Source organism: Eurypyga helias, unplaced genomic scaffold, assembly GCF_000690775.1.
Source record: "Eurypyga helias isolate BGI_N326 unplaced genomic scaffold, ASM69077v1 scaffold31312, whole genome shotgun sequence".
In the NCBI taxonomy this organism is placed as follows: domain Eukaryota; kingdom Metazoa; phylum Chordata; class Aves; order Eurypygiformes; family Eurypygidae; genus Eurypyga; species Eurypyga helias.
The window spans coordinates 1-26705 of record NW_010235792.1 but is presented as its reverse complement, the minus strand read 5'-3'; the positions used below and the strand labels follow the sequence as shown (position 1 = coordinate 26705).

General features: G+C 41.5%; 1 protein-coding gene across 1 annotated transcript; it reads left to right on the top strand.

Moving 5' to 3' along the window:
• Window positions 1–2913: 2913 nt before the first annotated feature.
• EEF2K (eukaryotic elongation factor-2 kinase) lies at window positions 2914–26123 on the top strand. The gene is made up of 17 exons (XM_010146873.1): window positions 2914–3159; window positions 6753–6853; window positions 8432–8492; window positions 9347–9384; window positions 12021–12192; window positions 14764–14913; window positions 16381–16513; window positions 17517–17644; window positions 18236–18437; window positions 18710–18777; window positions 19529–19606; window positions 20384–20446; window positions 21704–21838; window positions 23047–23235; window positions 23612–23736; window positions 25190–25368; window positions 26014–26123. Exons 1-17 carry the CDS (start codon window positions 2914–2916, stop codon window positions 26121–26123), a joined length of 2178 nt encoding a protein of 725 aa, XP_010145175.1.
• Window positions 26124–26705: the final 582 nt, after the last annotated feature.

Here is a 26705-nt window from a genome sequence, read left to right as displayed (position 1 = left end):
GATATTTCCGTTAAATGGATGTTGGAAGGAAGTACGATACTTCTGTAATACTGAGACCAAATTAAGTGCAGTATTGTATAAACTCAAATTGTTGGGTTTGGGGCTCCAGGACCAAAGGCATTTTAGGCTATATGTTGTGTGAAACAAATCAAGATAGGCTACTTCTGCCCTCTAATCGAGAACGAACCAGGCAGACCTGACTGTAATACACTCCCAGCACCCATCTGAAGAGCCAGCAGCATTCACTCCAGCAGACTTGCCAGGCAGTATTTGTTTAAGCTCTGCTAAATCTGTTTGAAGATTTGGATAATTATTTTGCATTCATCTGATCCCTTCTTGTTTTTTGTGCAGCAGAACAATGTTAATAATCAAAGCTAAAAGGAGAAGAAAATATTCCCACTGATTTGAGTGGCTCTGGAAGTCTGTGCCTGTGCTACTGGTTTCTGACTGCTTCAAATAAAATACCCTCAAGCGCTGATAGGGATTGAAGAGTCATGGTGTGATTTGTAAATCTTCCTTGTTATTTTAAGGGGAAAAAAGTATAGTAAAATCAATCAGTGATGTGATTGATCATTGATGTGATTAGATATTGAAGTCATTACAGAAGTCATTAGATTTGGCAAAGACAGGCATTTAAGACTTCAGGAAATGACTCTGAAACCTATTGTTAGTGCAGTTAATGAGAAGGGAGTTTCACAAAATGTGAACTTCTCAGCAATTAGAAAAACACGTGGACAGGGATGGGGTATTGTTCTGAGGAGGTTTCTTTGCTTTTTGAAGCAGCTGGTATTAGATGAATCGTGGAACTGTTCCACTGGCTGTTTGTACCTTCCTTGGCAGGTAGAAACCTCCACAGATGTGTACCTGATCATGCAGGTGTAGCAGGAAAAGGACATGAGTTCAGAGTTAAACAAGAGCTTTAAATGCCAGAGTATCCGGGAAATAGCCTGGCAGTGTGGAAAGGGAGCCTGAGCTATAGAGAAGCGCTGTGAAGCAAGGGCGGCAGGCTGAACGGGAGGCAGGGATGCTGGCAGGTAGTACCGCTTTCCTACTCGGGCACATATCCCTAGCTGCCTGCTTGTCGGCGTGGGTTATATACAGTGGGTGCTAATGAGCCCTTGCATGGAAGGTGCACTGTTGCTCTACTCTAGGGCTGTCATGGCCACGTGTGTTTCAGAGGCCTTGCTGAAGCTGTGTTGTGGGGAAGAAGCGGGGGACTTCATAGATCTGGACGCTGGCAGTCTCTTTGCTCTGAAAGTCAGTGGTGGTGTCCTGCTGTCAGCTGCTCTGGGATGTGAAATGTGGAAGAATAGCCACACAGATGCAAACAGTTTCCAGTCATGAGTGAAAGACACACTACTCGCCTTCTGTAGCTTGGGGCTGCAGGAGTTTATTTCTGTTTGAGTTCTGCTGAATCATCACAAACTGTTCCTTGGGTCTGCTGGTCCTGCTGTAAGATCTCCAGGGGTGAAACCTGAGATCTAGGAAAAATACTTCCGTGATTCACTTACCATTTTTTATAATGTGTCTGTTGCAGCAGTCAGGCTGTGCTCTGCCTCCCAGAAACTGGTGTCACTAATTTGGAAGAGCAATGGGAAGATGAGAGGCTTTGCAGAGCTGCAGGTTTGATGCCAGTACAGAGCTCCCCGTACTGTTTACTCTAACATTGTTTAATGTGTCAGAAGGCCTTGGTGAAATATTTACCTAGAATGCCACCTTCTGGGATTAGAAAGATTTGATCAGATTTTATAAAACCCCACGACCTGTATGCTTCATACTGTTGCTTTTACTTTCAATTTGCTTAGTTTATGTTGGAGCTAGGACCAAGAGGAAGCTGAACCCTACCTATTCTGTTCTCTTAAGATCCAGGAAGCTACTAAAAAGTTGAAATAACCAGTGACAAAATCAAGCTTTCTAACCTCTTTGGGAAAAAAAAATATTAACTAGGGAGAATATTTTTCCTTCAAGCTCTATGCTTAAGTGAACACAGCTTAGAGACTAGATGCTGTCATGCAGACTGCTACATCTACTGCCTTTGTAGTTAGGATTGTTTAGATCACACAAGGCTGGTCCAAAGTGAAATCCCTTCACAGACTGTAAAAGACAGAAGGGTTGAGGTACCCCTTACACATACCTCCTCTTGTCTCTCTAGTCTGCTAGAGAGCGCGCTTGGGCAGCAGCAGTGGAATGGCAGGCCTCCTTCCTTAGCCTCTCCTGTCCTTTGTCCTTCCGCAGACATCCTGGGTAGCCTGGGCGACGTGCTTGGCACTTGTTGCAGCATGCTTTGCACTGTGGACTGTTGGCTGTATGTGAGCTAAAAGCCAGCTTAAATCTTGGCCGTTGTGAGTCAGTTTTCTGTGTTGCTGTCTAACTCCTTTGGCTGTTAATAGTGTATGCAGTATGCTTGAGAAAGCTTGTCTTGAAAACATTTGAAAACCTGACTGTGGTGTTCGAGGTAAAACTCCCATGAGTTTGTAAGACCAGTGTTTTGAAACTCAGCATTTCAGATAAGGAAGAATGAAAACATTCAAAGGAGGAGATAGGAGCATTAGTTTATGTCAGCCATAGGCAACAGGTGGTGTTTGCAGTCCCTCAGGTTTTATAGTATTATTCTATACTTGGTTATCTTCTGAGTCTTGTAGCAATTTAAAAACTGAGTGCCTTCTGGAAACCCACATCTAGCACGGACGTGTTCAAAAACACTTGTAGGTACTTGGGGATCATTTTTATAGAGCCATATGCAAATGATTTTTTTCTGTGTGCTGCTATTAGTTTCATGCATCATTTGTTCTTTTAATAACAGCCTTTTTTTTTCCTCTTCTCCTTCCACCCAGCTTCTTCCCTCCATTTGCCTGTGTGTTGGAATAGTGGCTATTTTAATCATCGCAGGAATTAAACCAACGTCCCGCAAGCATGGCAGACGAGGACCTTATTTTTTGTATGGAAGGGATTGATAATGCTAGATCAACTACAGCAAACTCTGGAAATTATCTTGATGCTGATAGTGATGATGAAGACAATTATTTTATCTGTCCAATAACTGATGATCCAGTTTCTAACAAGTCTGCTAGTATCAAAGTTGACAACTATTATAGCAGCTTAGCAAAAACTGAACAGTACCTTTCAAGCTCTTCTCCTAGGAACTCCTTCAGCTTTAAGGTAAGTATTTGCTCCAGCCTTCAATAAGGTTTTTGTTTTACTTAGCTGGCATGAGAGATTCTCCAACTGCTTCATCTCTTGTAACTAACACTTTTCCAGAAAAATATACATCTGTTTTTTCCAGACCTGCAGTTAATTCCATTAAGCCAATAGTCTGACACTGTCATTGAATTGCTTACTGTCCCTTTTAGTTCAGTGAGAGATCGTCATCTACAAAGGCAGCAGATTCCAGGTGAAAATTCACTGCCATCATGATCAAACCATTAAATAGCAATACATTGATTGGGAGATTTAAAAGGCACTTGTAAGCTCACTTGGGGCCTGGCAGAAGGTATTTTATTACAGATTTTGCCAAGGAGAGTTAACAATCTGTAATGTTTTTATTTGGACAGATAAAATTTTAAATTATAAAATTGTAATCATAGGGTTTTGGGTTATAGTTCCTTCTTGGGGAGGTTTTAACACATTGACTCTCGTGTTTGGGCATGAAGTGTAACACTGGCAGTTCCTGACAGTACACTCGAGCAGTATCTGACCTTTTTAAAATGAACAAGCAGCACAGCATTGCAGAGAGGACAAAAGTGCCATAGTTTGTGCTTCCTTGGCAGTGTGTCCTGTTCTGCTCCGCTCCCTTTGCACAGATGAGGCCAGGCAAAGGGAGACGAACCCACAGGCCTCAAGAGCCTCAAGAACACAACTGACATTCACTCTATGGGTTAGATACTCCAAATGGGCATCGTGTGTGGTAAACTGCCATGTCTCTAGATTTTGTCTAGAGTAGGATTTAATGTGTTTTATTAACACATTTCCTGTTAATAAATATTAACGTATTATTTATTTAATAGATACTCTAAAGTCTTGGCTATGCCTAATGCATGCTTTATTCCTGGGGTGCTACCAGATGGTTTAGTTCAGTCAGCTAACATACTAAGAAACACATTAAAAGTTAAACCGTCTTGTCTGCAGTAAGATATTTACCAGAGTTAGTTAATACAAACATTAACATGAAAAGGTACATATTCCTAAGGAAGATGAAGAGTAAAATTTCAGTATAGACAAGGGGATGGATTGTAGCGTAGGCTATGCTAAGCAAGTTAAGACCTGATAGAGTGCTTAGTCTTCATTTGTGTGTACACTTTAGCACGTACAGAATGCTTGCCTCTGGGTTTGCAGTGTGAGTTCTGAGTCATATGGCCTGAGATAAAACTGATAAGGATTTGAAAAATTTTAATTATTTCCTCCTTCCTAAGCTGTCACGTTGCTTCTGCAGAACATACGTGCCCATGCTTTGGGCTCCACATTGTCTAGTTTGGCATTTTAGCTCCTATCACAGATAAGGCATTGGGTAGAGATGTGGAGCAAGCAAGTCTCAATCTGCTGCTTAAGATGCAGAAATGGTGACTTCCAACACCGAGGAAGCAGACAGGTTTAAGAACATCTTAAACCACCCCAGCCTGGCCTGATCAGTCCACCTCTTGGACCCCAAAGCTAGTGGCAGTATGGGCCATTGGTAATGAAATGCAGAGACAGATGGAAGTGTTACTATTAACTCTCTGCCTTTAAACAGGACTCAGTAATGTTTAATTAGCTAGTTAATAGGCAAGACCCTTTTAATGCATGTTTTCTGATTAAAAGCAAATTGTCAATTTGCCTCAATATAGGTTTGTTCAGAGACATTCTAAGAATGAACTTAATTTAGGAATATAAATTGAAGAGTGACTTGAAGACTGGCTTTTAAGTGGATTTTTTTTTTTTTTAATAGAGCAGAAACTGTTGGTCAGTCATTTGTCTTATCACATGTATTTTCCTACTTTTATGTTTCTGATGCATCCTTTAGAATGACACACAGCATCGTTCTAAGCACGGCTCTGTGGTTGACCATAGTCGGGTAGGTTAAAAAGAAAATGTGAACACCATAGATGCATTAAGATTTTTGTTTTGTTTTGTTTTCATGGCCTTTTTTGTTCATTATTTTATTTTCTGGGAGAACTGCTTGCCTCAGCCCATAAAAGTCATCAAGCCAAAACTAAAAAAAGATTTCTGTTAAATGGAATAATACCCATCTTCTGTCCTCTACCCTGAAATATTATGTCTTTTAAAGAGCATGTCTATAGTTGTTTCTTCACAGTATTTCCTGCAGTGGACAAGAATAGAATGGATGCAAGACATCTACTCGGTCTGTATGGCAGACATATGCCTAGAGCAGGTCAAAAATTGCACTGTTAGTGCTACTTCCATGAAGTCCAACTTCTGTTTGTTTGAAGATTATAATACAGCTTTTGTACAAAGTACTTCACAAGATAAAGCACAAGTAATTAATTTATTTTAATCATTACCTAGCATGGACACAGATCACCTTTTGGAGAGGGACACTACTCAAGAATGATTTTACATAGATAATTTTCCAAGCAATTTGACTTGTTTTGGTCCCCTTTCATATATATTCAAGTATTGAAGTTCCCAGGTCCATATGGAATGTGTGTCATTGCATAATGTGTGGCAACTTCATTTTCTTATGAAGCATGTAGGAAATCTTTCTCAGCATGTCTTTGAAACTTGTTTTATTTATTGTAGTATTGTGTTCATTTTGTGGTTTTATTGACAGAAAGGTGGGCATTTAAATTGTTTGCAAGGTGTGCGTATTTACAGCAGAAATAAAAATAAATATGAACAATTTAAACTCAGCTGCTTAAAAAACTTCATGGATGTCATTGCTGACACCAATTTATACTGTAATTTTAAAAAGTTTTGACTGAGCTTTAAATTCCAAAGGAAAAAACCCCCACAATATTTTAAAAGTTACTCTTCTGCATACTTGAAATTCAGAGAGGCAGTAACAAAATCTTGGTGGGGTGTAGAGTGGCTTGCCCTTCAGAAGGCCTTTGGCACTTCATGAGATCATATATCAAGTTCTTTTGGAACAGTACAGTGTAAAAAGAGCGGGATCAAGATGTGAAGAGAAAATCATCCAAATTGGCTGGTAGAGGAAGACTCTTTATATTCCAGAAAACTATCTTGATTTTTTTTTTTACTGTTGGCTTGCTGGAAATTGAAATAGCTACTTGTCTGGAATACTTAGAATAATTCATTTTTGCAAGGTTCTAATTTCTTCTTTGTTATGCTGAGCACAATTTGGGGGCCTTGGGGTTTACAGAACTTTCTATTGCTCTATTGCAAATGGACTTTTTTATGCTTACACTGCCAGCATATGCTGTTAGTTACAAAAAGTTAGAAGTCAAACCAGTAAAAGTGAATTAATATTATCTAGGCGTGACTTATCATTTGCAAATTACAACAGGTTTTGCAAATAGTATTTGGTATGTACTACAGATTCTGTTCTCAGTAACTTTATGGTGGTCTAAATTGAAGTGAAACCTGATGTTTTATATTTCTGAACTGTGTTTCATTACACTTGAAGCCATAAAATGTCAGAGTGGTCTTCTGTACCGCTTGGTCCCTGCTCTGAATAGTGCCTGGGGTGGGGTTGTGTAGTTGCACATCTTTGTAGCACTGGGATCCTGATGTGCTCTAGAACATGCCATTGTTGTAAGTTGTTGCTGATTATAAATAACATAAGTTTGTAACTTCTTCAGGAAACCTGGAAACATGCTATTCAGAAAGCTAAGCATATGCCTGATCCGTGGGCAGAATTTCATCTTGAGGACATTGAGACAGAGCAAGCCACTCGTTACAGGTCTGTGGGTCTTTCTGCTTTTAATGCTGATGTTAAACAGAATGTGGTGGTTTATGCAAGGGCTGTGTTTGTGTAGTGCATAATATGTGTAATTACATGGCTGAAGAACTTTCAGTACTGCCCAAAGTGAGTGTGTCTTGACTGAATCTCCCAGGAATACATAAATACTGCACATCATCAAAAAATAATCCTTTCAGCTCTCTTTCTCTCTCTCCCACCTAAATAGTATCTATGAGTTTTACTGTGTAGGCAGGAAACAAGGCTGAAAAGCAGTTTCTAGTTGATTTATTAATGCTTAATCTACTAAGGAAATTAATCCCAATAGAGAGACAGCATACTTAGTTTAAATAGTTTAGGAAAAAAAAGCAACATAATACTCTGTGCCTTACCCAAAATAGCAGTTCCACTGTTGCCTGACCATGCAGTATTGCTGCATGTGGCTGCTGGAATTTAAATCCTTATAAAGCCTGGAATAGCTCAGCATGTTGTACGTGCTGAAACTGAGTTTGGCCCTTAAACTGTTCTCAGGGCTTTGGCATGAGCTTTGCCAAAACATTTACCCTACTGACACAGGTTTCTGGGTGGAAGGGGTAGGAGTTAGAGGTCACTTAATTACCACTTAGCACCAGTACTTGGGGAGGCCCCCCTTCCAATCACGTAACATGGTCATGCAGTGCTCTTGGTCCCCACAGACTGCATCTGTCCCTGGTCAGCCACACAGTCCTGAAATAGTTTGCATATTTTAAAATACAAATAAGTGATAATACTGGTTTAGGGCTACTCAGATGCCCTATTAAAGAGATATCTCCGATACTCCTATTTCTACCTCTTTTGTCTGCTGCAAACTGGGGTGACACAGAATATATAAGGGGGTATATGGGGTGTCTGCATGCATGAAGTATTTGGTGCAGGTTGGAAGAATTAGGCTGGAAGCAGTCATGTGTTGATGACTCAGCCACTGTGGTTCTCAATTTGGTTTTTACTGTGTTGGGAGTTAAGGGGGTGGGGAGAAACCACAGTTGTACGCTTTGTATTATCATAGGTTGCATAGAGACTCGCTCCTCCCTTGTTGCGGTGTTGGGCAGTTCTTGGCCCCACTGCTTTTCACAGCCACAGCTGGTGCTGTGTTCCGCTAACATCCTCTGCAGCCCTGCAGCAGGTCCTCAGCCAGAGCCAGCTTTATGCAAGGGCTCAGGGCTGGGGGAGACAACCTGTCCAGTGTGGAGGGCTTGGTTAGACTCCTTCTGCCTGCAGCATACTGCCTGGGCATCACAGAGGAGATTTAATGTCAAAGCAGATAAAGCCTAATTTGTAGTGTTGCAGGAGTTTAGCTCCCATAGTGGAATGCGTTCATTTTCAGTAGGATTCAGTGTCTCTTCAAAGAGCTGTGCATATTTCTTCCTTCCTGCCCAAAGTAAGGAGAGCAGGAGTGTGGTGGGAAGTCTGGTAGTTTTTGTGTTAGAGGGACAGCAGCACTTTTTAGCAGTCAGCTAGAGATAAGGAGGAGTAGGTGCTGGGAATGGGAGGATTTGAGTTCCCTCTGCATTTTTCTAAGAGGCACACCATCTCATTTTGCAGGTACAATGCAGTTACTGGAGACTGGGTTGAAGATGAAGTCCTCATCAAGATGGCTTCACAAGTAAGATCACACTGTACTTCATGTTTATTAGCAGCCAAATTTGTAATTTCCTTCCCTTTACTGAATAGTGGCAGCAAGTTGTTTTCCTCATATACAAGTTTTGAAGTTTCCGTGTCATTCTTTTCTCCTACCTCTCATTTTCCTCGGCTCAACCATTATGTTTTGGTGTCCCATCAGTCTTTTCCTCACAGAGTAGAGTAGATCATGGAGTCAGCCCTTCCCCATCAGCAACATGAGGCATTTATTCCTTTCTCAATGGTAGCCCTCCCATTTCCTGCTGGCCTCATCTCCCTGACTGGCAATAGTCCTGCTATTTTGTGTGCTTCCAAATAATTTCTGCTCTTAGGATGAAAACACACTGAATTTTTGGTATGTGAGGGTAGAAGCTACTGTCACTTCCCAATTAAATTATGTGGTTGGTGTGTTGGAGTCGCCTCGCTCTGTGCTTCTGACATAGTATCTGGCCCCTGGGGAGGTGATGCTCTGTTTGGCGCATCCTGTGTGGAAGCCTAAATGCAGGGAATGCGAGGTCTGAGAAGCCAGCTTTTCTAGGCAGTCACTACAGAGCTGACTCCAAACTGGAGAGAGAACTTAAATAGCTTCTTTGAAAGACATATCATGTCTGCTTCATAGCATCTTGAGGGGGAAGTTATTCACAATGTTTTCCCTGTATTCCTACTTATACTGCCAGTGGTCTTTCACTTTTCTTTGAGAAGATAAATAGTGCACAGAGCCTGTTTGAGAACCACTTTCTGCAGGACATAAAGGGGTAAGACATGTCTGTGTCTCTTACTGCTTAGAAATTAACTTTGTGGAAATGACAATGCTGCGGTTTTGTTTTTTCTTTTCCCTAGCCTTTTGGCCGTGGAGCAATGCGAGAGTGTTTCAGAACGTAAGTATCTGCTGGCTTTACCTTTGTTGGCCTCCATGCAGTACTTTTTTTTTCCATGGTGACTGGAATTTCATTCACATGTGGTGGAAATTGTGGCTCCTCGTTTACTCCCTGCTATGCATTTCTAAAATGCATAACTGAGGGTTTTATTCCTGTTTTGGTGACTCCAGCCACAGCACAGGGAGTGGGGTTCCAGAAGCAGAACATTCTTGTGAGGGAAGCATAAACAAGCATGATGCAGGTGTCCAGTGAGCTTACTTTGGAAAGTCAAGCCACTGCTTGCACTGGAACTACAGCAGGATGGGTAATGTGCAATCATGTCCAGTTCCAGCAAGTATAATCAGCCTATCAATTAGCAATTCATACATCTATGCTATTTCCACCATCTTTTGGAGGCAGAATACTCAGAAAAATACAGAAATAGCTAGTTTGTCTTCCTAGTGTGCTAAAATGTCTTTGAATTTGATAGGAGGCTGTAGATGTGTGCAGCCTGAAGGCCAACTTGAAGCATATAGTTAGGCAGAAAAAAGGGGAAACAATAGTTGGATGGTGCGTTTTGAACTCGGAAAGCCTCCCTTGGTAAAGAAGGTTCTCCTCCCAGAGTTTACTTTGGATCATGAATACCAGAATAATGCTGGTTTGACTAAAGCAGAGCTTGACTGCTAACAGTTTCTCTTTCCAGAAGAGTAGAGTGTGTGGGAAGACAGAGGAAGAACTTTTCTTTCCTCAGAGAGTGTTAGCAAATATGGTTGCAGGCATCAGCATCTAGTTATAAATTATTTTGTGCTAGAAGAGTAAAACCCCACCCTTTCCAGCCTCTGGAAATAAGTGTTTCCTGGAAAATGTACATGTGCATGTTTAAGGCTGCTCCTCCATCTTTCCAGCTGCAGAATCCAGACAAATTGCATTTCATGTCTGGTTTCACTTCTGGAAAGAGAGAAACTCCTGAATGGCAAAACGTGGTATTTGGAACTTGAGCAAAAAGGGGAGAGAGAACCCCACAGTCCTCCAGTTTGGCATTGTTTCAGTATCAGTCCGTGCTGGTGGCTCTGTTCTTGCAAAGCCATATAGACAGCAGTGGGTGAAGCTAGGAAGTAACAAACCTTAGCCTGATGACATTGCTTTTAGCTTTTGCTTCTAAATAACCAAATTCTCCTTTTCCGAAAATCTTGAGTAATGCTATAAACAAATTTCTTTGCAGCTTTGCCTTAACCTCTTGTACAAAGAAAACATAACTCCTCTCTTAGATTCCTACTCCCAGATTTTCCGTAACTCTCAGTGGTGCACTGGTATTTCCTATCTGGAGCTCTCTTCTAGATTTTTGCAACTCTGCAAGTCTTTCGTCGTTACAGTGGCAGCATTGGCTGCACTTGGCTCAATGAACTTCAGAGTGCATTGGCTTTGGAAGAGCACATGAGCTGGCTTGTTTTATGCAGAGAAATTTGTTTCTTCAGAGAGTTGGAAAGGTTTCAAATCCTGGCTGAAATTGTTACCTCTCTTTCATGTTCCTTCTTTCCAAGGCCTATGTTTTAGCGACTGTCTGCCTATCCCTGCAGGAGGATGGACAATCTGTACAGGCCCCGTACTTCTATCTCTGCACCAAGGTCTTGGGAGGGAGAGAAGAAAGGAAGGAGCGGGAGGAACAAGACTTTGCGTCCTGCTACTTGGTTCTCAAATTGTAGCGTTTGGAATGGCACCAAGAAAGGCCTAGCGAAACCACTGATTGTTACTGAGCAGAATATGAGAAGTCCTCGGTAGCCAGCCATGCCTTATTCTAGATAACCCTCATCATAATCCCTCTTCCCCTTCGGACTAGTTTTGCTGCTAGGGTCTCCAGCAGTACCGCTCTTGCCACAGGAGAGAGGTTTTATACTTTTTTGCTATCTTCTCTGTTGAATTAAGTTTGTGTGGGGTGTGGAGGGTGATTGCTTTCCTCCTTGTGTCCCATGAGGATGAGGTTGGATGAGGTTGCTCTAGGAAAGACCACCATGTCTGGTTTGGAATTCTTGATAACAATAGTGGGTTTTTTCCCCACTTGACTTGAATGTTGGCATCTTCTGCAACCATTGGATACCTGCTTAGTCTGCTTGTTGACACCCAGCAGATTCTCTGTTGGCCTAAAGTCTATTTTTTCTTTTTTTTTTTTTTTTTTTTTTTTTTTTTTTACTATTTCCCCCACTCTTGAGTGATCTGTGGATTAAAGATTTGCAGTTCTCTGCAGGCAGCAGTTTGCTCCTATCATAGGAGAGCGTTTTCTGCTCCCAGTTCATGTTTGAAAGGCCACTCCCTGTTAATTTCTCTGGACAATAATTGTTGACATTAGAACAAGGTGGCACCACCCCTTCATACTCTGGGTTTGAGGGGAGCAGGGAGGGAAAGGAAAGGAAGGGAGGAATTTCAGAGTAAAAGTAGCTGCAGTGCCAAACAGGCACTTTGGCACGTGCCAGCTGTTCATATGAGATGTTGCTTTTTCCCCTGCCCCCTACCTGTGCTTCACTTTACAGCTAGACTATCTGGTAAATGGCTGAGGGTAATACTGATCTCAGGCCCTGGCTCTGTCCGTGCAGGCAAAAAATTGGGAAAATTGAATTAAAATTATTAATTTTCCCTTCATCGCTGATTGATTTGTCTTTCAGGAAAAAGCTGTCCAACTTTGTACACACACAGAATTGGAAAGGTGCCTATAACTACGTGGCCAAGCAATACATAGAGAGTGTGGGCAGGGACGTGTATTTTGAGGATGTCCGACTTCAGATGGAAGCAAAGCTCTGGGGAGAGGAGTACAACCGGCACAAGCCCCCAAAACAGGTACATTCAAAGATCTTGCTAAGCAAAATGCAGTTTTGCTCTCCTATTAGATTAGTTTTCACATTAATTTAGAGGGAATTACTTGTTCACATTTCATTAAATCAATTGCTTAGATTAAATGGTAGCTGATTTTTAATAAAGTAAATGCAGAATTTGTTTTATATTTCCAGAATTAGGGGGCTGTGTGTGAATGTCTAACTATACTCAGCTGTTGACTGAAGGGCAAAATAAAACTGTGTTTGTATTGCTCTTCTTGATATTTGCCCAGCTGCTTTTGAGATAACCAAAGATGTCACAGAATTTATCACCAGTAGCAGTCTCAGCAAGCAGTTAACTGTTAGTTCTCCAGGAAGGTAGATGCTTAAATCTTGTCAACCTATCTGAACACCTAATTAGCACTGATTTTTAAGAAGAGCAGGAAACCTGAATGTCTTTACAAAGCTATTCAAATACAGATTTCTGTGGAGTGGTCAAGAATTTTCCAAAAAATGAAGTTACTGTGTCTTTGTTTCCTTTAGGTGTCTCAGTGACAATACTAGCACATTGTGTTAAGATGTATGAAACTTCCAGGTGGATGGAATACCGGACTGGGATCGGGATATCAAGAGAGATTCCCATCCTCTGCACTAGGGATGTGCATAAACACATAGGATTCAGGAAGAGGTGGTCCTACTGCTTTGCTGGCTGATAAGCTGGAAGGCTGTGCTGCCGTACAGTGGGACCTGTACAGGCTGGAGAGTTGGGCGGAGAGGAAGCTCATGAGGTTCAACAAGGGCAAGTGTAGGGTCCTGCACCTGAGGAGAATAACTCCCTGCACTGGTACAGGCTGGGGGTGACCTGCTGGAAAGCAGCTCTGCAGAGAGGGACTGGGGGACAGTCAGTTGGCTGTGAGCCAGCAATGTGCCCTGTGCCCAGGAAGGCCAGTGGTATCCTGGAGTGCTTTAAAAAGAACGTGGCCAGCAGGTTGAGGGAGGTCATCCTCCCGCTCTACTGTGCCCTGGTGGGGCCACCTCTGGATTGCTGTGTCCAGTTCTGGGCTGCCCAGTTCAGGAAAGACAGGGAACTACTGGAGAGAGTCCAGTGGAGGGACAATGATGAAGGGGATGGAGCACCTCTCATGAGGAAATGCTGAGAGAGCTGGGTCTGTTTAGCCTGGAGAAGACTGAGAGGGGATCTCATCAATCATCTTTATAAAGATCCAAAGGGTGTGCATCAAGGGGATGGGGCCAGACTATTTTCAGTGGTGCCCAGCAACAGGACAAGGGGCAGTGGGCACAAACTGGAGCGCAGGAAGTTCCATCTCAGCATGAGGAAGAACTTCTTTACTCGGAACTTATTCTTGCCAGAGCACCAGAATGGGCTTCCCAGAGAGGTTGTGGAGTCTCCTTCTCTGAGATACTCAAAGCCTGCCTGGATGCTCTCGTGTCCAACCTGCTCTAGATGAACCTGCTTTGGCAGGTGGGTGTGGGCTAGATGTTCTCCAAAGGTCCCTTCCAACCCCTAGATTCTGTGATTTTTGCTTCTGGGGTCTGTGCTAAACATTTCGTACATAAAATATAGCTTTGTGCTTTTCCATGCTGCTAAGTTGGATAGCTACTGGTCAAAGCTGGCCATTGTGTCCTAGACTAAAACACCTCCAGGATAAGCCAGCTTGTTAAAAGACAAACTAAAGTGCAGGGGTGGAGGACTGCAACCGTCACTCGCTCCCAGGCAGTGGCTCCTCTTTGTTGAGTGTGTCTATGTATAAATGAAGCTGTCCATCTTTGCAGCAGGTACTGAATATCTGAATGTTAGCTGTGACTTCACATGGGTGGAAGAGGCAGCTTGTAGGGTGTTGTACCACTATATGCTGTGGTATCTTGGTTCCTGCTCTTGGCTATACCACAGGCTGTGTGTGTGACATGTGACCAGATGCTTGGGTCAAAAAGTGTGCCTTAATGTGGAGGGCTTAACAATTTAAATGCCAAAATGAGTGCTTTTGAACATGTGGACTATCTGCATTGCCATATGAGGGTTAGCTAATAACTACCTGTCTCAACTACAAGGTGAAGTATAGAGTGGAGCACACAGAAGAGGAATCCAAAAATGTAGAATTTTTAAATGCCACTTGGGGGAAAAGATGTGAGCAAAGTGAGAGTTGTGATGGTTTCTCCTTTAGGAGTGTGTCTGAAACAGGAAGGAGGAGAGGTAGGGCACATAAATATCTGAATGATAGAAGTCTACAGCCTTCTTTGAAAAGGCATTTTGTCAAGTTGTGCGGTAGTTACTGTATGTTTTGTTGTCTTGGTGCAGACTTTCTGGAGTGTACACAAAAATGAAATAGAAAGCCAACACTTACTAAGAATTTTTCAGAGGGATTTGTTGTAGAAGTGAGCTGTTTTAAAGTGACTGCTTTTAATTTATGGAATTCTTCCAGTAACTTAAGCAGCATGTGACTCATCTCTCAGCCCATTGTTAAACAGACAGATTTTTGTAATTGTTCAACTTCTTTCATTGGGAAAGTTTTCACACGCACTTCGATCTGAAGGCAACATTCTGCTAGTCATTGTTTATCTCCTTCCCCCCCTCCAGGTGGATATAGTTCAGACCTGTATTATTGAAATGAAGAACAGACCTGGAAAGCCTCTCTTTCATCTGGAACACTACATTGAGGGCAAATACATCAAATATAACTCAAATTCTGGATTTGTGCGAGATGACAACATTCGTCTTACTCCGCAAGTAAGATGCTTTTCATAGAGTCTGCTGCAGAGAGTTTCTTGGCTCAATCCAGACGTCTTGCAGTACTGCCAAGAACGGAAACCACAGGCTTTCCAGTACAATGTCAAATTAATTTCTTGGTTTGCAGTGTCTCTCACCCTTATTTGGGGCCTGCTTTTTCAAGTGGCTGAGTGCTTCTTTATTGCATTTCAGCGTCGATTTTAGTTGAGTTGAACGTGGTTAATGCTCTTCAGAAACCTTAAGCCCTTTGACTCTGATTCTGATGGCAGGCATTGACATATTTCAAACTGTCTTCAAACTAAGGCGGGGAGAGAGACCCTCCCATGTACTAAATAGTCTTCTGGTGCGTCATGTCATGTAGAAGAGGAGTTGTCAGATACTCAGCTCGTAACAAACATCTCATCCATTTGAATCTAAGAATCTTTTTTCAGCTGCAAGCTCTGAATAGATGAATCTGAGGTTGTGTATAGAAACACAAGTACAGATTTCAAGTAATTTTTGGATCCCATAAAAGAACTTTAAAATACGGGCAAAAAATGCTAAGTGGTCAGTGTAGCAAAGGAGTATTTTACTGGGGCTTGAGGGTTTTGTTGTTTTAATTTTTTTTTCTCCTGTTTTTAAGGTATTTATCCTGATGTTTAATGTAAGCAGAGGGTTTATGTTCTGGGCTGTCTTCTGTCCATTGAATCAGTGCTATGCTTTCACAGGTTGGGAACAAAATGTTCTGTGAGATTTGCTGCAGTTAAAATGTTTGTCTGTCACCACCAGTCACCTCCCCCAGGCCTGGCAGTGCTGCTTTGGAGGCCTTCCCAGAAGATTCCTAATGTCTTAGCTTTATGCCAAAGAGGAGGGCTTTTTATACCCGATTGTTGAAACGTTGCATTTAAAGAGTACAAATGCACGTTTCATTATCTGATACAAGAATGTAGACCTAGATCGGGGGACCTCACAGAGGGGAAGGAAAATTTGTGGGGATGCTCACTTTTTCTTTTGCAAAATGCATCAGCAGAGCTTTGCCTGTTGGCAGAAGGAGGCAGTGCCCCAGGTCTGCAGAGCTTGGAGATCCCCAGGCACAGCCAGGGTGTTTATGCAGAAGTTTTCTGCACTGGCTTCAGAGCCCGCTGTTATACCCTCTGCCAGGCAGAGCCTTTCTTAAGGTGAAGACTGTAGTGGAAAACAATCTCCAGTACAGGAAGGAGAAATAAAGCAGTCTCCTCCCCCCTGCATGTTCCCACTGCTGCTTTTCACCCTACCTCTTTTAGCCCATCTCAAAGAGAGGGTAGGTCAGAGAAGCAAGCTACTACAGGCTTTTAGTCTCTTGTTGCTTTCAGCATGATGTTTATACCAGTTTTATTTCACCAGTGAGTTACCAGACTTCTTTGCCCATTCATAAGAGGTGAATGTGTGTTGCTGATTTCAGTACATCAAGGGACAGTTTTCTCAGATGTCTTCTATGGTTCTTCCCAGGCCTTTAGTCACTTCACCTTTGAGCGCTCAGGACACCAACTCATTATTGTTGATATCCAGGGAGTTGGAGACCTTTATACGGACCCTCAGATCCATACAGAGAATGGTACAGATTTTGGAGATGGCAACCTAGGTAACATCAATTATCCTGTTTCACATGCTAATGGATGCTTATTTCCTCTTCCCAGCTGTCTGTGAGCAGGCACATTTGTGAGGGTCTTGCAAACAGCTGGGAAGTTCTGTTGTAAGGAGTCCCTTGAACAGGGCAACTGTCACATAAGGGCAAATTTAAAATGAGAGCTGATCTTGGCTCACGTCGCTTGGCCTACTCTTTAACTAAACAAGTAATAAAATTAAGTAGCTTCTTCCAGTGTGAGAACAATAATCATGGCCTTTAACTTCCTTGCCACACTGCAGTCACAGCTGAATGTGAAGAGATAAGCCTTGCATATTTTTAAAGCTCCAGAGTCCATGCATTAAGTTATTCATAGGATACAGCAAGTTTTGTAAGCAGAATCAAATTTAGGCATGTTTTTCCAGTACCTGAAGGGGCTACAAGGAAGCTGGGGGGTACTTTTTGCAAAGGCCTGTAGTGACAGGAGCAGGGGTAACGAGTTTAAATTGAAAGCAGGGAGGTTTAGATTAGATATCAGGAAGAAATACTTCCCGGAGAGGGTGGTGAAGCACTGGAACAAGTTGCCCAGAGAAGCTGTGGATGCCCCATCCGTGGAAGTGTTCAAGGCCAGGCTGGATGAGCAGCCTGGTCTAGTGGAAGTTGTCCTTGCCCATGGCAGGCGGGTTGGAGCTAGACGATCTTTTAAGGTCTCTTCCAACCCAAACCATCCTGTGATTAGATAATTCTCAATGACACAGCAAAATTAATTTATTATTATATCCTGTACATACGTAGTTTTTGAAGATTTTGCAGACTGTCTCGTGCAGAGAGAGGGAAAAACCCTTACAGCTGATAAAAGGAAATGGAAGTGGGTTGAGCTGTAAGTGCTACACAGCACTGTCTCTTTCTCCTTTGACTTTTTAGGAAATGCTTTAGGACTTCTAAGTTTTAATAAGTACACCATGATACAGACTTTGAGTAAATCCTTTCTTTACTTTTTTTTTTTTTTTAAATGCTCTAGGTGTTCGAGGTATGGCCTTGTTCTTTCATTCTCATTTCTGCAACAGGATTTGCAAAAGCATGGGGCTTGCACCATTTGATCTTTCCTCCAAAGAAAAAGATGCCTTGGATAGTAATAAAAAATTGCTTGTAAGTACTTGATGAAAAGTGTAACTAAGCAGTATAGCTGGTTTATTCCGACTTTCAAAGCCCTGTAAATAAAACTGAGATAGGCTATTTACATGGCAAATAGGACCACCTTAATCACTAATGTTGCATTTTAAAATACAGCAGTTTAAAGCTGCCTTACTCATACTTGTCTCTGAATTATCACTGTAGCTTTAGTTAGTAGGGAACCCTGTAACACATGTATATTTAGGACCAACTAGATCTTTGAATGCTGAAATCTGTAGTAAGTTTTGTGTCTCACAAACCTCATTTGAGGAGAAAAAAAGAATAGAACTGCTTGTCTTTAACTGATCTCAGTTTCAACCGATACTAATAGGTATGGGACTTGATGAAATGCTTTGAATGAAATTCAGTCCTAAACAGAACTCTCTCCAACTGTAACAATGCCAAGACTTGATATTTTGCTTCTCAAAGCAAGTAGTTGTGCATACATGTGTGTATTTATATTCCCCTTTTGTGGAGGACTCCAAATAAACACTTACGTTGGCTTATGTAGCATGCTTAGAATACAGAGAAGCATTATTCATGGGACTTTCTTGTTAATTTGCCAAGGAATCTGCTCAAACGATTCTCCGTGGCACAGAGGAAAAATGTGGCAGCAGCCGGGTGAGAACAGTCTCTGGTAGTCGGCCTCCTCTGCTCTTCCGCCTGTCTGAAAACTCTGGAGATGAAAGCATGAGTGATGTAGCATTTGACTCTCTACCCTGCTCTCCTTCCTCAGCAACACCTCACAGCCAAAAGATGGACATGCTTAGTGAGTGAGCCTCATAGATAACTTCCTTGGGAGTTCCAGAACATTTGACAGTGACTTGTTTTATTTCACTGGTTTTAAACACAGCAGCATGTTGTGTTTAGTCCAGAATACTTGTGGTCTTCTTCGAGCAGAAATAAAACCAGAAGTACTTCCATATAAATAATTAATGCACAGATGTTTCTGTGAAAAAACTGCGGTAAAATGATGATATCTAGGGCATTCTCCTCAAGCATGGTATCCTTACAATAAGTAGCAAATGTTTTTCTTCCTAGACTGGCCTGTATTCAATGAAGTAGATAACTTGGTTCACAAAGACTATGATCAGCTTGACAGCCAAAGGGTGAGTGTCGTTCCAACAAAACCTGATGTTGCAGTTTCCATAATGAATGTGTCTTTAAAGGACTGTCTGAAGGCTTTGTTCAGTAAAAGCACATAAAGGTGCTCTGCCTGCTCTCATTGTTGCAGGTCATGTTACTTGCATACATCTGCTGTTTCTAATAAAGGAAGAATGTTTTATTTTAAAATAGTGTTCTTTTTTTTTCCACTTTGGAAATGTATTTGCATCTGGTTTATTTGAACAGATAATTAAAGTGTGTGTCTGTTCCCCTGCCTGCATGTTGTGTCTTTGGCGCTTGTGCCAACTGCTATGCTATGAAAGCTAAACAGAATCCCCATTGATTAGGTCTCTGCAAGTCCTGGTACTGTGGGATGTTGAGAACCTCACTGGATGAGACTGCAGTAAGTTTGCAGTGGGAATTTTCTCACACTAGGGCCTTATTACCAGGGGCTGTCAGTTACAGTTCTGTCTTTTAACTGGCTACCACTGAAGACTGAATACCGTATTAAGTGCACACTTTTTTCTTTTTTTTTTGGATGTATCTAAGGGAGAACACGAGCTTGGACAGTACCTTCTGGGTCATTAAGTCCTGTTCTGTCTGTCAGGGGTAGCACAACATACAATCATTCTTATCCAGTATATCTGTCCAGCATATCTCATGGAACCAGCAGTTTTCCTCTGTGGGAAATGTCAAGCAGAGATCCTTACAAAGGGTAGTGCTAATGCTGTGATGTTCTGTTCTTATCTTCTGTAGGATTTTGAAAATGGTGGAGACAGTGGGTATCCCAGTGAAAAGAGAAGTGAGCTAGAAGATCTGGATCATAGAGAGAAGGTGAGAACCTGACTCTGGGTTTAGCAGAGTTGGGTCTGTTTGTACTTGACCAGTTTGCATAGAAGAATCTTATTTTTTATCCCTCTTGATCTAGACTTTGCAAACAGAGGAAACAGTTGGGAAGAGATTCTCACGTGTTGCAAAATTACTTACTCATCTTGGGAATGTTAATGACACTTCTATAGGAGGAAAAAAAAAGGAGCTTAATTTCAAGCATTGCATTTACATGTTGCTGTGGATTTATTTTAAGTATTCTGTATTGCATTTGAGAAATGTAGCCAGGTTCTTGATCATATTCATGGATTCCATATGCCTACTTTCAGTCTTTTACCCTCTCTACTTCCTATGACTTCCATGGCTTGAGATACCATGGAACTTCTGACATGCTGATGTCAGAATAGTATGCAAGTGTGGAATTCCTTTGGGTTAGTTGGTTACTCCTTTAAAATACAAACTTCTGAATAAAAGCTTTTTGATGTGAAGATCTTAACTAGATATTTAATTAGAAGATAGGAAAGAGAATACTGCTTCCGAAGATACCACTCCTTTTGAAACCTTTAAAACTCCAAGGTATTTGTCATGGGATATCCAGTTTGCATCATTAAAGCCTGGGTGCACCATGTTCTTTACCATTTCGGTATGGGGTTTTTTTCATTGTGATATCACTGAGAGAAAAGAATCCAATGGAAATTATTTTGGTCATTGTCACTATTAATTTTGCTGGATAACTGGCACACATCTGCAAGTTCAGTGATGCAAATCTTTACATTAATGTAGGGCCATTCAAACAACAACCGAAGACATGAATCTGATGAAGACAGTTTGGGAAGCTCTGCAAGGGTAAATAAAGCAGAAGTGTTCATAGATGATAAGTCTGCCACTCTGCTTGTCCTTTGTTCCACTCATCTGCCATCTAACTTCACATCACTAAATCAGATGTCAGATTTCCTTCCTTTTCAGCTACAGAATATGTTAATATTATTAAACTTAGCACACTGTGGTGTTTCCTTGTTTGTTTTGTCTTTACTTTACAGTTGCTGTTACAAATTGTCACCTCTGTAACTGATCCCTCACATAAATCAGTGATTATGCATGGGTTTCTCACTTTGAAATAAGTGTAGTTCTGTGGTGGGGTTTTTCCTAACTAGATATATTTTCTTTCTGCACTGTATTTTTTGAATTGTGTCCCATGCATGTTTGGATTTTTTTTTTAAGCACGCAGTGTTTGAAATAAGTGATAGTAGCTCTCCATTGTGTATCTAAATTGAGCTAGGGAAGACCAGACCTTCTTGTATGTTTTTACAAAGTACAGCTTCTGTGAGAATTAGTTTCTGTGGCCATAACTTAAGTAACTCTATTCTGCAAGGAAATAAAAAACAGAGGTTGGACAAAAATTAATAATTTAATTAGGTAACACTTTTCAGAATTTGCTTATAATGATCATACACTGCTGTTTCAGGAAACAGACTGAAGTTTGGTGCCAGTAACCAGCCCTGTTGTTTCTCCTGTGTTCCTCCAAAGGCTTTCATTTTGAGAGGATTGTTTTCTGCTACTGTTTCCCATCCACCCATTGTGTTGAAAAGTTGTTTGTTCTCTTTTGTGCTGGACACCCTGAGAAACAACAATGCGTGTATCTGCCTGTCATCTTCTGCATGGTTATTTTTCATTTTTCCAGAGTTGCAGAATGCAAGCAGCATTTAAAATGTGAAATTAAATTCTCCCCAGAAAAGTATGGGTTTAATTTTTTGTGCCTGGATAACCTCAGTGCTTGCAAAGTGACTATTCTGGTGCTTATTTCCATAAGTACCCTTTTTCTGATTCAGAACATAAAGATAATGCTTTGCTTCACTGCTGTCATTTATGGATATTATATCAAATATTAAAATATTTGATGTTGGGATTGGAAGTAGAGGGCTTTACTCTGCTTCTTTATAGAAGAATAATAACCATTTGTTCAGCTACTAACATGACTTTTGAAAGCTGTCTCTTAAATTAGAGTAATAATAATAAGAGGCTTTGATTTCTGGATGGTAATCTATATGAATAGTATGGAAAATTCCATTTTGGATAGAAATAATAGTATATTCCCTATTTCAGATCAGTGTTGAGAAATGGAATCTCTACAATTCTTCCAGAGTCCACATTCACAGACCGTCCTGTGTTGCCCAAGAAATTCAGAGGCTCAATGCCCTAGAACTTGAAAAGAAAATTGGAAAGTCAGTCCTTGGGAAGGTAGGATGGGTCTGGTAATCCTGTTCTTTCCAAATGGAAAGAAACATATTTATTACTTACATAGAGGTGGTTGCCCTGCATGAGTTATTTGTGCAGACAGAAATAAATAACACATCTATAGCTTTCTGTCACCTAATCTTGTTTTACAAGGGATATCTAAGCTCAGGAACCCATGAATTCCATTTGCTTTTAGACTTGCTACATCTGGGCTCCTTTGGGAAGGATCCTGCTATTGCTTTGCCTTTCAAGGGACAGAGAAGATAGAGTGGGATAGATGTGGTCTGCCTGACCTGTGTAGCTTGCAAATAAGCAAGGTTGGGTTCCTGAAAAATGGTAACATGGACCAGCTCTTTTTACTCTTACCATCCCAGACAATGCAAATGTGAATTAAGTTTGGGTTACGTATGGGCGTAAGCCCACACTCAGAACACATGGTGTAGATCTTGCTGAACATCCTGAGAAACCTCAGATGTTGTCAAACCATTTGATTTGAGAAGAAATCTTCCTTTCCCTGGTGGGGGGGGAGGAAAAAAAAAAATCAAAATCCCATGATGCAGTTGGAATTAAATCCTACCCTCACTGACAATAAAGGCTTTAGTACTATAGGGATTTTACCCTGGATAACCACCTTGATTTTCTGTGCCTCAGGTTAATTCCCTTCCTGCAAGGGTCCTTGCTGTACACAGCAGTCTGTCGCTGCTGTTTGCTCTGCTGACTGACATGTTACAGGCAGTTGCAGGCTGGGTGCCTGCAACTATGACTTCCTCCTAAAGGTCTCCAAGGCCCCAGCAGATATGCTGGGACATAGCCCTAAGACCTGGTGTTCCGGTACGGCAACTTGCTGGGGAACTGCTCAGGGCACACTGAAGTGGGAAGATGTGGCAGCTATTGTGCTGAATTAGGTCGTTTGTCTCTAGCAGTCCAGTTTATAAAGCTGTATGTGCCTAAGCTTACAGAACCAGAGCGGCAGCTGGGCTGCGTATGGTCGTTGGGTTTTGCCTGTTTAATCTGTTCAGGCACAAGTCAGGGTCCAAGTCCATGTGTTATCAAACTTACCCTCTACTCAGTCATAGGGTTCGCAATTAGCTTTGATTAAGTTGTCACCTCAGAGGTATTTTTGTGCTTAAGTAAAGCATGGGCACAGGGCTTTTAAAGAAGCAGATCTATACTTACTACTTCTGTGTCTTTCCTGTACAATTGTCCTCTAGGTCCATTTGGCCATGGTTCGCTATCATGAAGCTGGGCGTTTCTGTGAGAAAGACAAGGAGTGGGATCAGGAGTCAGCCCTGTTTCACCTGGAGCATGCTGCAGACTGTGGGGAGCTGGAAGCCATCGTTGGGTTAGGACTCATGTGCTCTCAGCTGCCACATCATATTCTCTCTGAGGTCACTCTTGAGGTAAACAAAGATCAAAGAAAATGCATACCTGTGGGCCACTGTAAAAATAATGTAAGAATAGCAAGAAATGGAGACAAAACAATAACTAGAGTTAGGTTTTCTGTAGCCTTCTCAGAGAAAATAGATGACTTTGTAATGGAGGACTTGGGCAAAGCAGTTCCTGGTTTTGCCAGAAAATTACTGCATACCTTTGGGAAGTTTTTGAAGTGATCTTTACTATTCAGCTTCTTAGTTCCTTTTGGCTGGGCCTATGTCTCAGACATACTAAACACTTGCAGCCATTACTGATTTGGAGAAACTACTTTTAGTCTTAGAGGAAGGAAGGGATGGTTTTACTTAGAAACATGCATTTTAAAGGTTTTGTTTGTTCTACTAGGACACAAAGGAGAACAAAAATAAAGGATTTGATTACTTGCTGAGAGCAGCAGAAGCTGGAGACCGGCCTTCCATGATTCTGGTAGCAAGAGCATATGATACAGGTGTAAATCTTGGTTCAGACAGGTACTGTGCAGGACTGAGTAACTTAGCTTGGTGGTATTCCATGGCGGGGTGGAGGCCGAGAAGCACTTGCTGCATGTCTTTCATTCACATAAAGAGCCACCATGGCATAGTGTTTCGGAGTTACCTCAACCTTAGCAAGGTGTGAATAAAACTAGGGTTTAGGACATGATGTATCAACCCAGAAAGAAGATCAGAGATCATTTCTGCTGTTGGACACCTCCATGTGCGTTGGATCCACCTGCATGTTTGAGTTTAGCCCTCGTGCGGAGGTTGCCCTATGATAGCCAAGTTTTTTTGCTCTGAAATTGTTGATGATAAAACTCCCCTTGACTTTGCTAAGAGTTGCATACTTGCAAATTGTGGGCTTGGTGGGAAGAAATGCACACGAGTTGTTTTGGAGATGTAGCACCCTAAAAGTAAGTGAAAAATGTTTATAACTGCCACGTCTCCTCCTTAGTGATTTTTTTCTAAAAGCATGGGGGTTTTTTGGTTTTTGGGGTTTTTTTTTAACATTTTGGGGTTTTTTTCCTAATGAAGCTGTGAAACAAGCTGCAGAACAGGAGAAACTGGTGAAGTCATAAAGTGACTGTGGACAGGATGCAGTGAAATGAACAAAGTATTTGTCATAGTTGTAGTCTTTCACTGCTTCTCACACTAAAAGTAAGAATGGAAATTTCACAGGAACATAGTCTTAATGCTGAGGATGTGACTTTTAATCAAGGATGCTTTTAAGTTTTAAGAAGTTTAAAAATGCTTTTACATCAGTAAGTCTCTTAATTTGGCCAGCACTCCTATCTTGATAGAAGGGATAGGATCAGCTCAATGACTAAGAAGTAGATTGTGATTTGCCAGGTTACACAGTATATTGGTTTAATTTTTTAAATATTTTTAGCATTTTGTGTGAGTTTTAAAAGTGGACAAGTATTAACTTCCTTAAGTACCACATGTAACAGGTGATGATAGTGGGTTTTTTCTGCTTTTGTATTGTAGCATGTCTTTGTTATTTACGTGGGATTTCTTTTTGCACAACAGTGAAACACTTGGCATGTTAAAGTAACATTGAACTGCTCATTCAAGTGCACTGACCATTCCCAATATGAAAATTGCTGGTTTAAAAGTATTTATGAAACAAGACACTCTGCAACTTCAAATTGTTTCGAAATCAGTTATCTTCACCAATGTAAATGCCAGACCAAAACCATACTAGTTATGAAAGCTGGTGAGTTTAGCAAGGTACTTCAGCCTGATACTTTCTCCTCTGTAATTACTGCATAAGTGACCCTAGTCTCATGTTGATACAGTGCCCTGATGTTGCAGTGTGGGGTAGAGCGTTTGCTTTCTTAGAGATCATCCAGGCTCTGAGAAGCCAGTTCAGAATTGAATTCTGAATCTCCAATGCAAAGTACATTTGTTTCCTAAGGTAACCATCTTCAAAAATTATTTTTAACTTCAGATTACAGGACTGGAAGGAGGCGCTGTACTGGTACAATGCTGCACTGAATATGACTGACTATGATGAGGGAGGTGAATATGATGGTACTCAGGATGAGCCCCGGTATCTGCTCCTGGCCAGGGAAGCAGAGATGTTAATGATGGGAGGGTTCCACCTGAACAAGGATCCACAGAGATCAGGTGAGTCCTCATTTTGTTCCCGTCATTGGTAATCCTGCTTTTCCCCCAGCATCTACCCCCAAAATGCGTTTCCTGCTTCAGCTGTAACAGAACATACAGAGAGTGAGTACCCTCAGATTTGGGGATGAAGGTGTAATGTTGCTGGGTGACATAAGGGTGAAAACAGTGAAATAGGAGATCTTGCTGATGACAGAGGTAGTGGGTGGTGCTATATCCAATCCTATGACACACTGAGTCACCAGTAAGCAACTCTCACACCCTCTGAGGCCTCTGAACTGCAGGTTGCTGCTTGTGTTTTGAGGTACACCCATGGCTCCCAGGTCCTACACAACATTGTCTTAGTGGTGTTATCTACATGTCAAGAATCTAAGTCTTGGAGTCATTTTGGGGGCTCATGCAGACTGGTAATATTTCCAGTCCTTCCAGGTACATTGAAGAGCCATCAGCAGCCAGTCGTGTAACTTCCAGCTAGAAGAACAGAAGTCAGATTCCCAGCTGATGTAACTGCTGACACTATTAAAATACACTCATACACCCAGCCCTGTAGTTTGTCCTCAATTTCTCTTTTTGTCCTTTAATTGCTTCAGGATAAAGAGATGTTTCTTCTTTACCCTGTCAACATAACTGATACTGTTCCTCCTCCAGGTGAGCTGTACACAGAAGCTGCAGAAGCAGCCATGGAAGCCATGAAAGGCAGACTGGCAAATCAGTACTATCAAAAAGCAGAAGAGGCTTGGGCGATGATGGAAGAATGACACTGCAATTAAGCAGCTCTTGTATATAATTTTTCTTATAGGCTTGCTGCATTTGCAGCTACAAAAGATATATTTTTGTGGTGTTACCAGTTTCTTTTTTTGTATTTTAATTTTCTCATTTTTTTGACGGGAGAAATCCAAATGTAAGTGGTATGTAGGGTGCCATAGCATACTTTTGGTAGTGTTTTAAAGCTCTAATACAGACACACTCAGCCTTTCAAATGTGCTGTTTTATACACAGCAAATGATCTTTGTGTTTACATTTTTCTTCTCCTCCCCACATACAGGAAAACATTTTCCTAAATTCTCAGCATTTCTTCATTTTTTGTGTATCTCACCAAATTTGCTTGTGAACGTAAATTTTCAATTTAAGCATGCAGCTGCAGTTTTTAGTAAGTAGTCTTATTCCATTACACTCCTGGTGTTGGGCGCTTCTGTGACTCTTCTCCAACGAATTCCAGACAGAAACCTTACAGTTTGGGGAGGGGCAGGGAAAATGCTTCCAGTTGGCAGTAAGGGTATTGAGGGTGGGATATGTTTTTATTCGTTACCACCTTTTGCGTTAAGAAGCAGAGCAGTGTG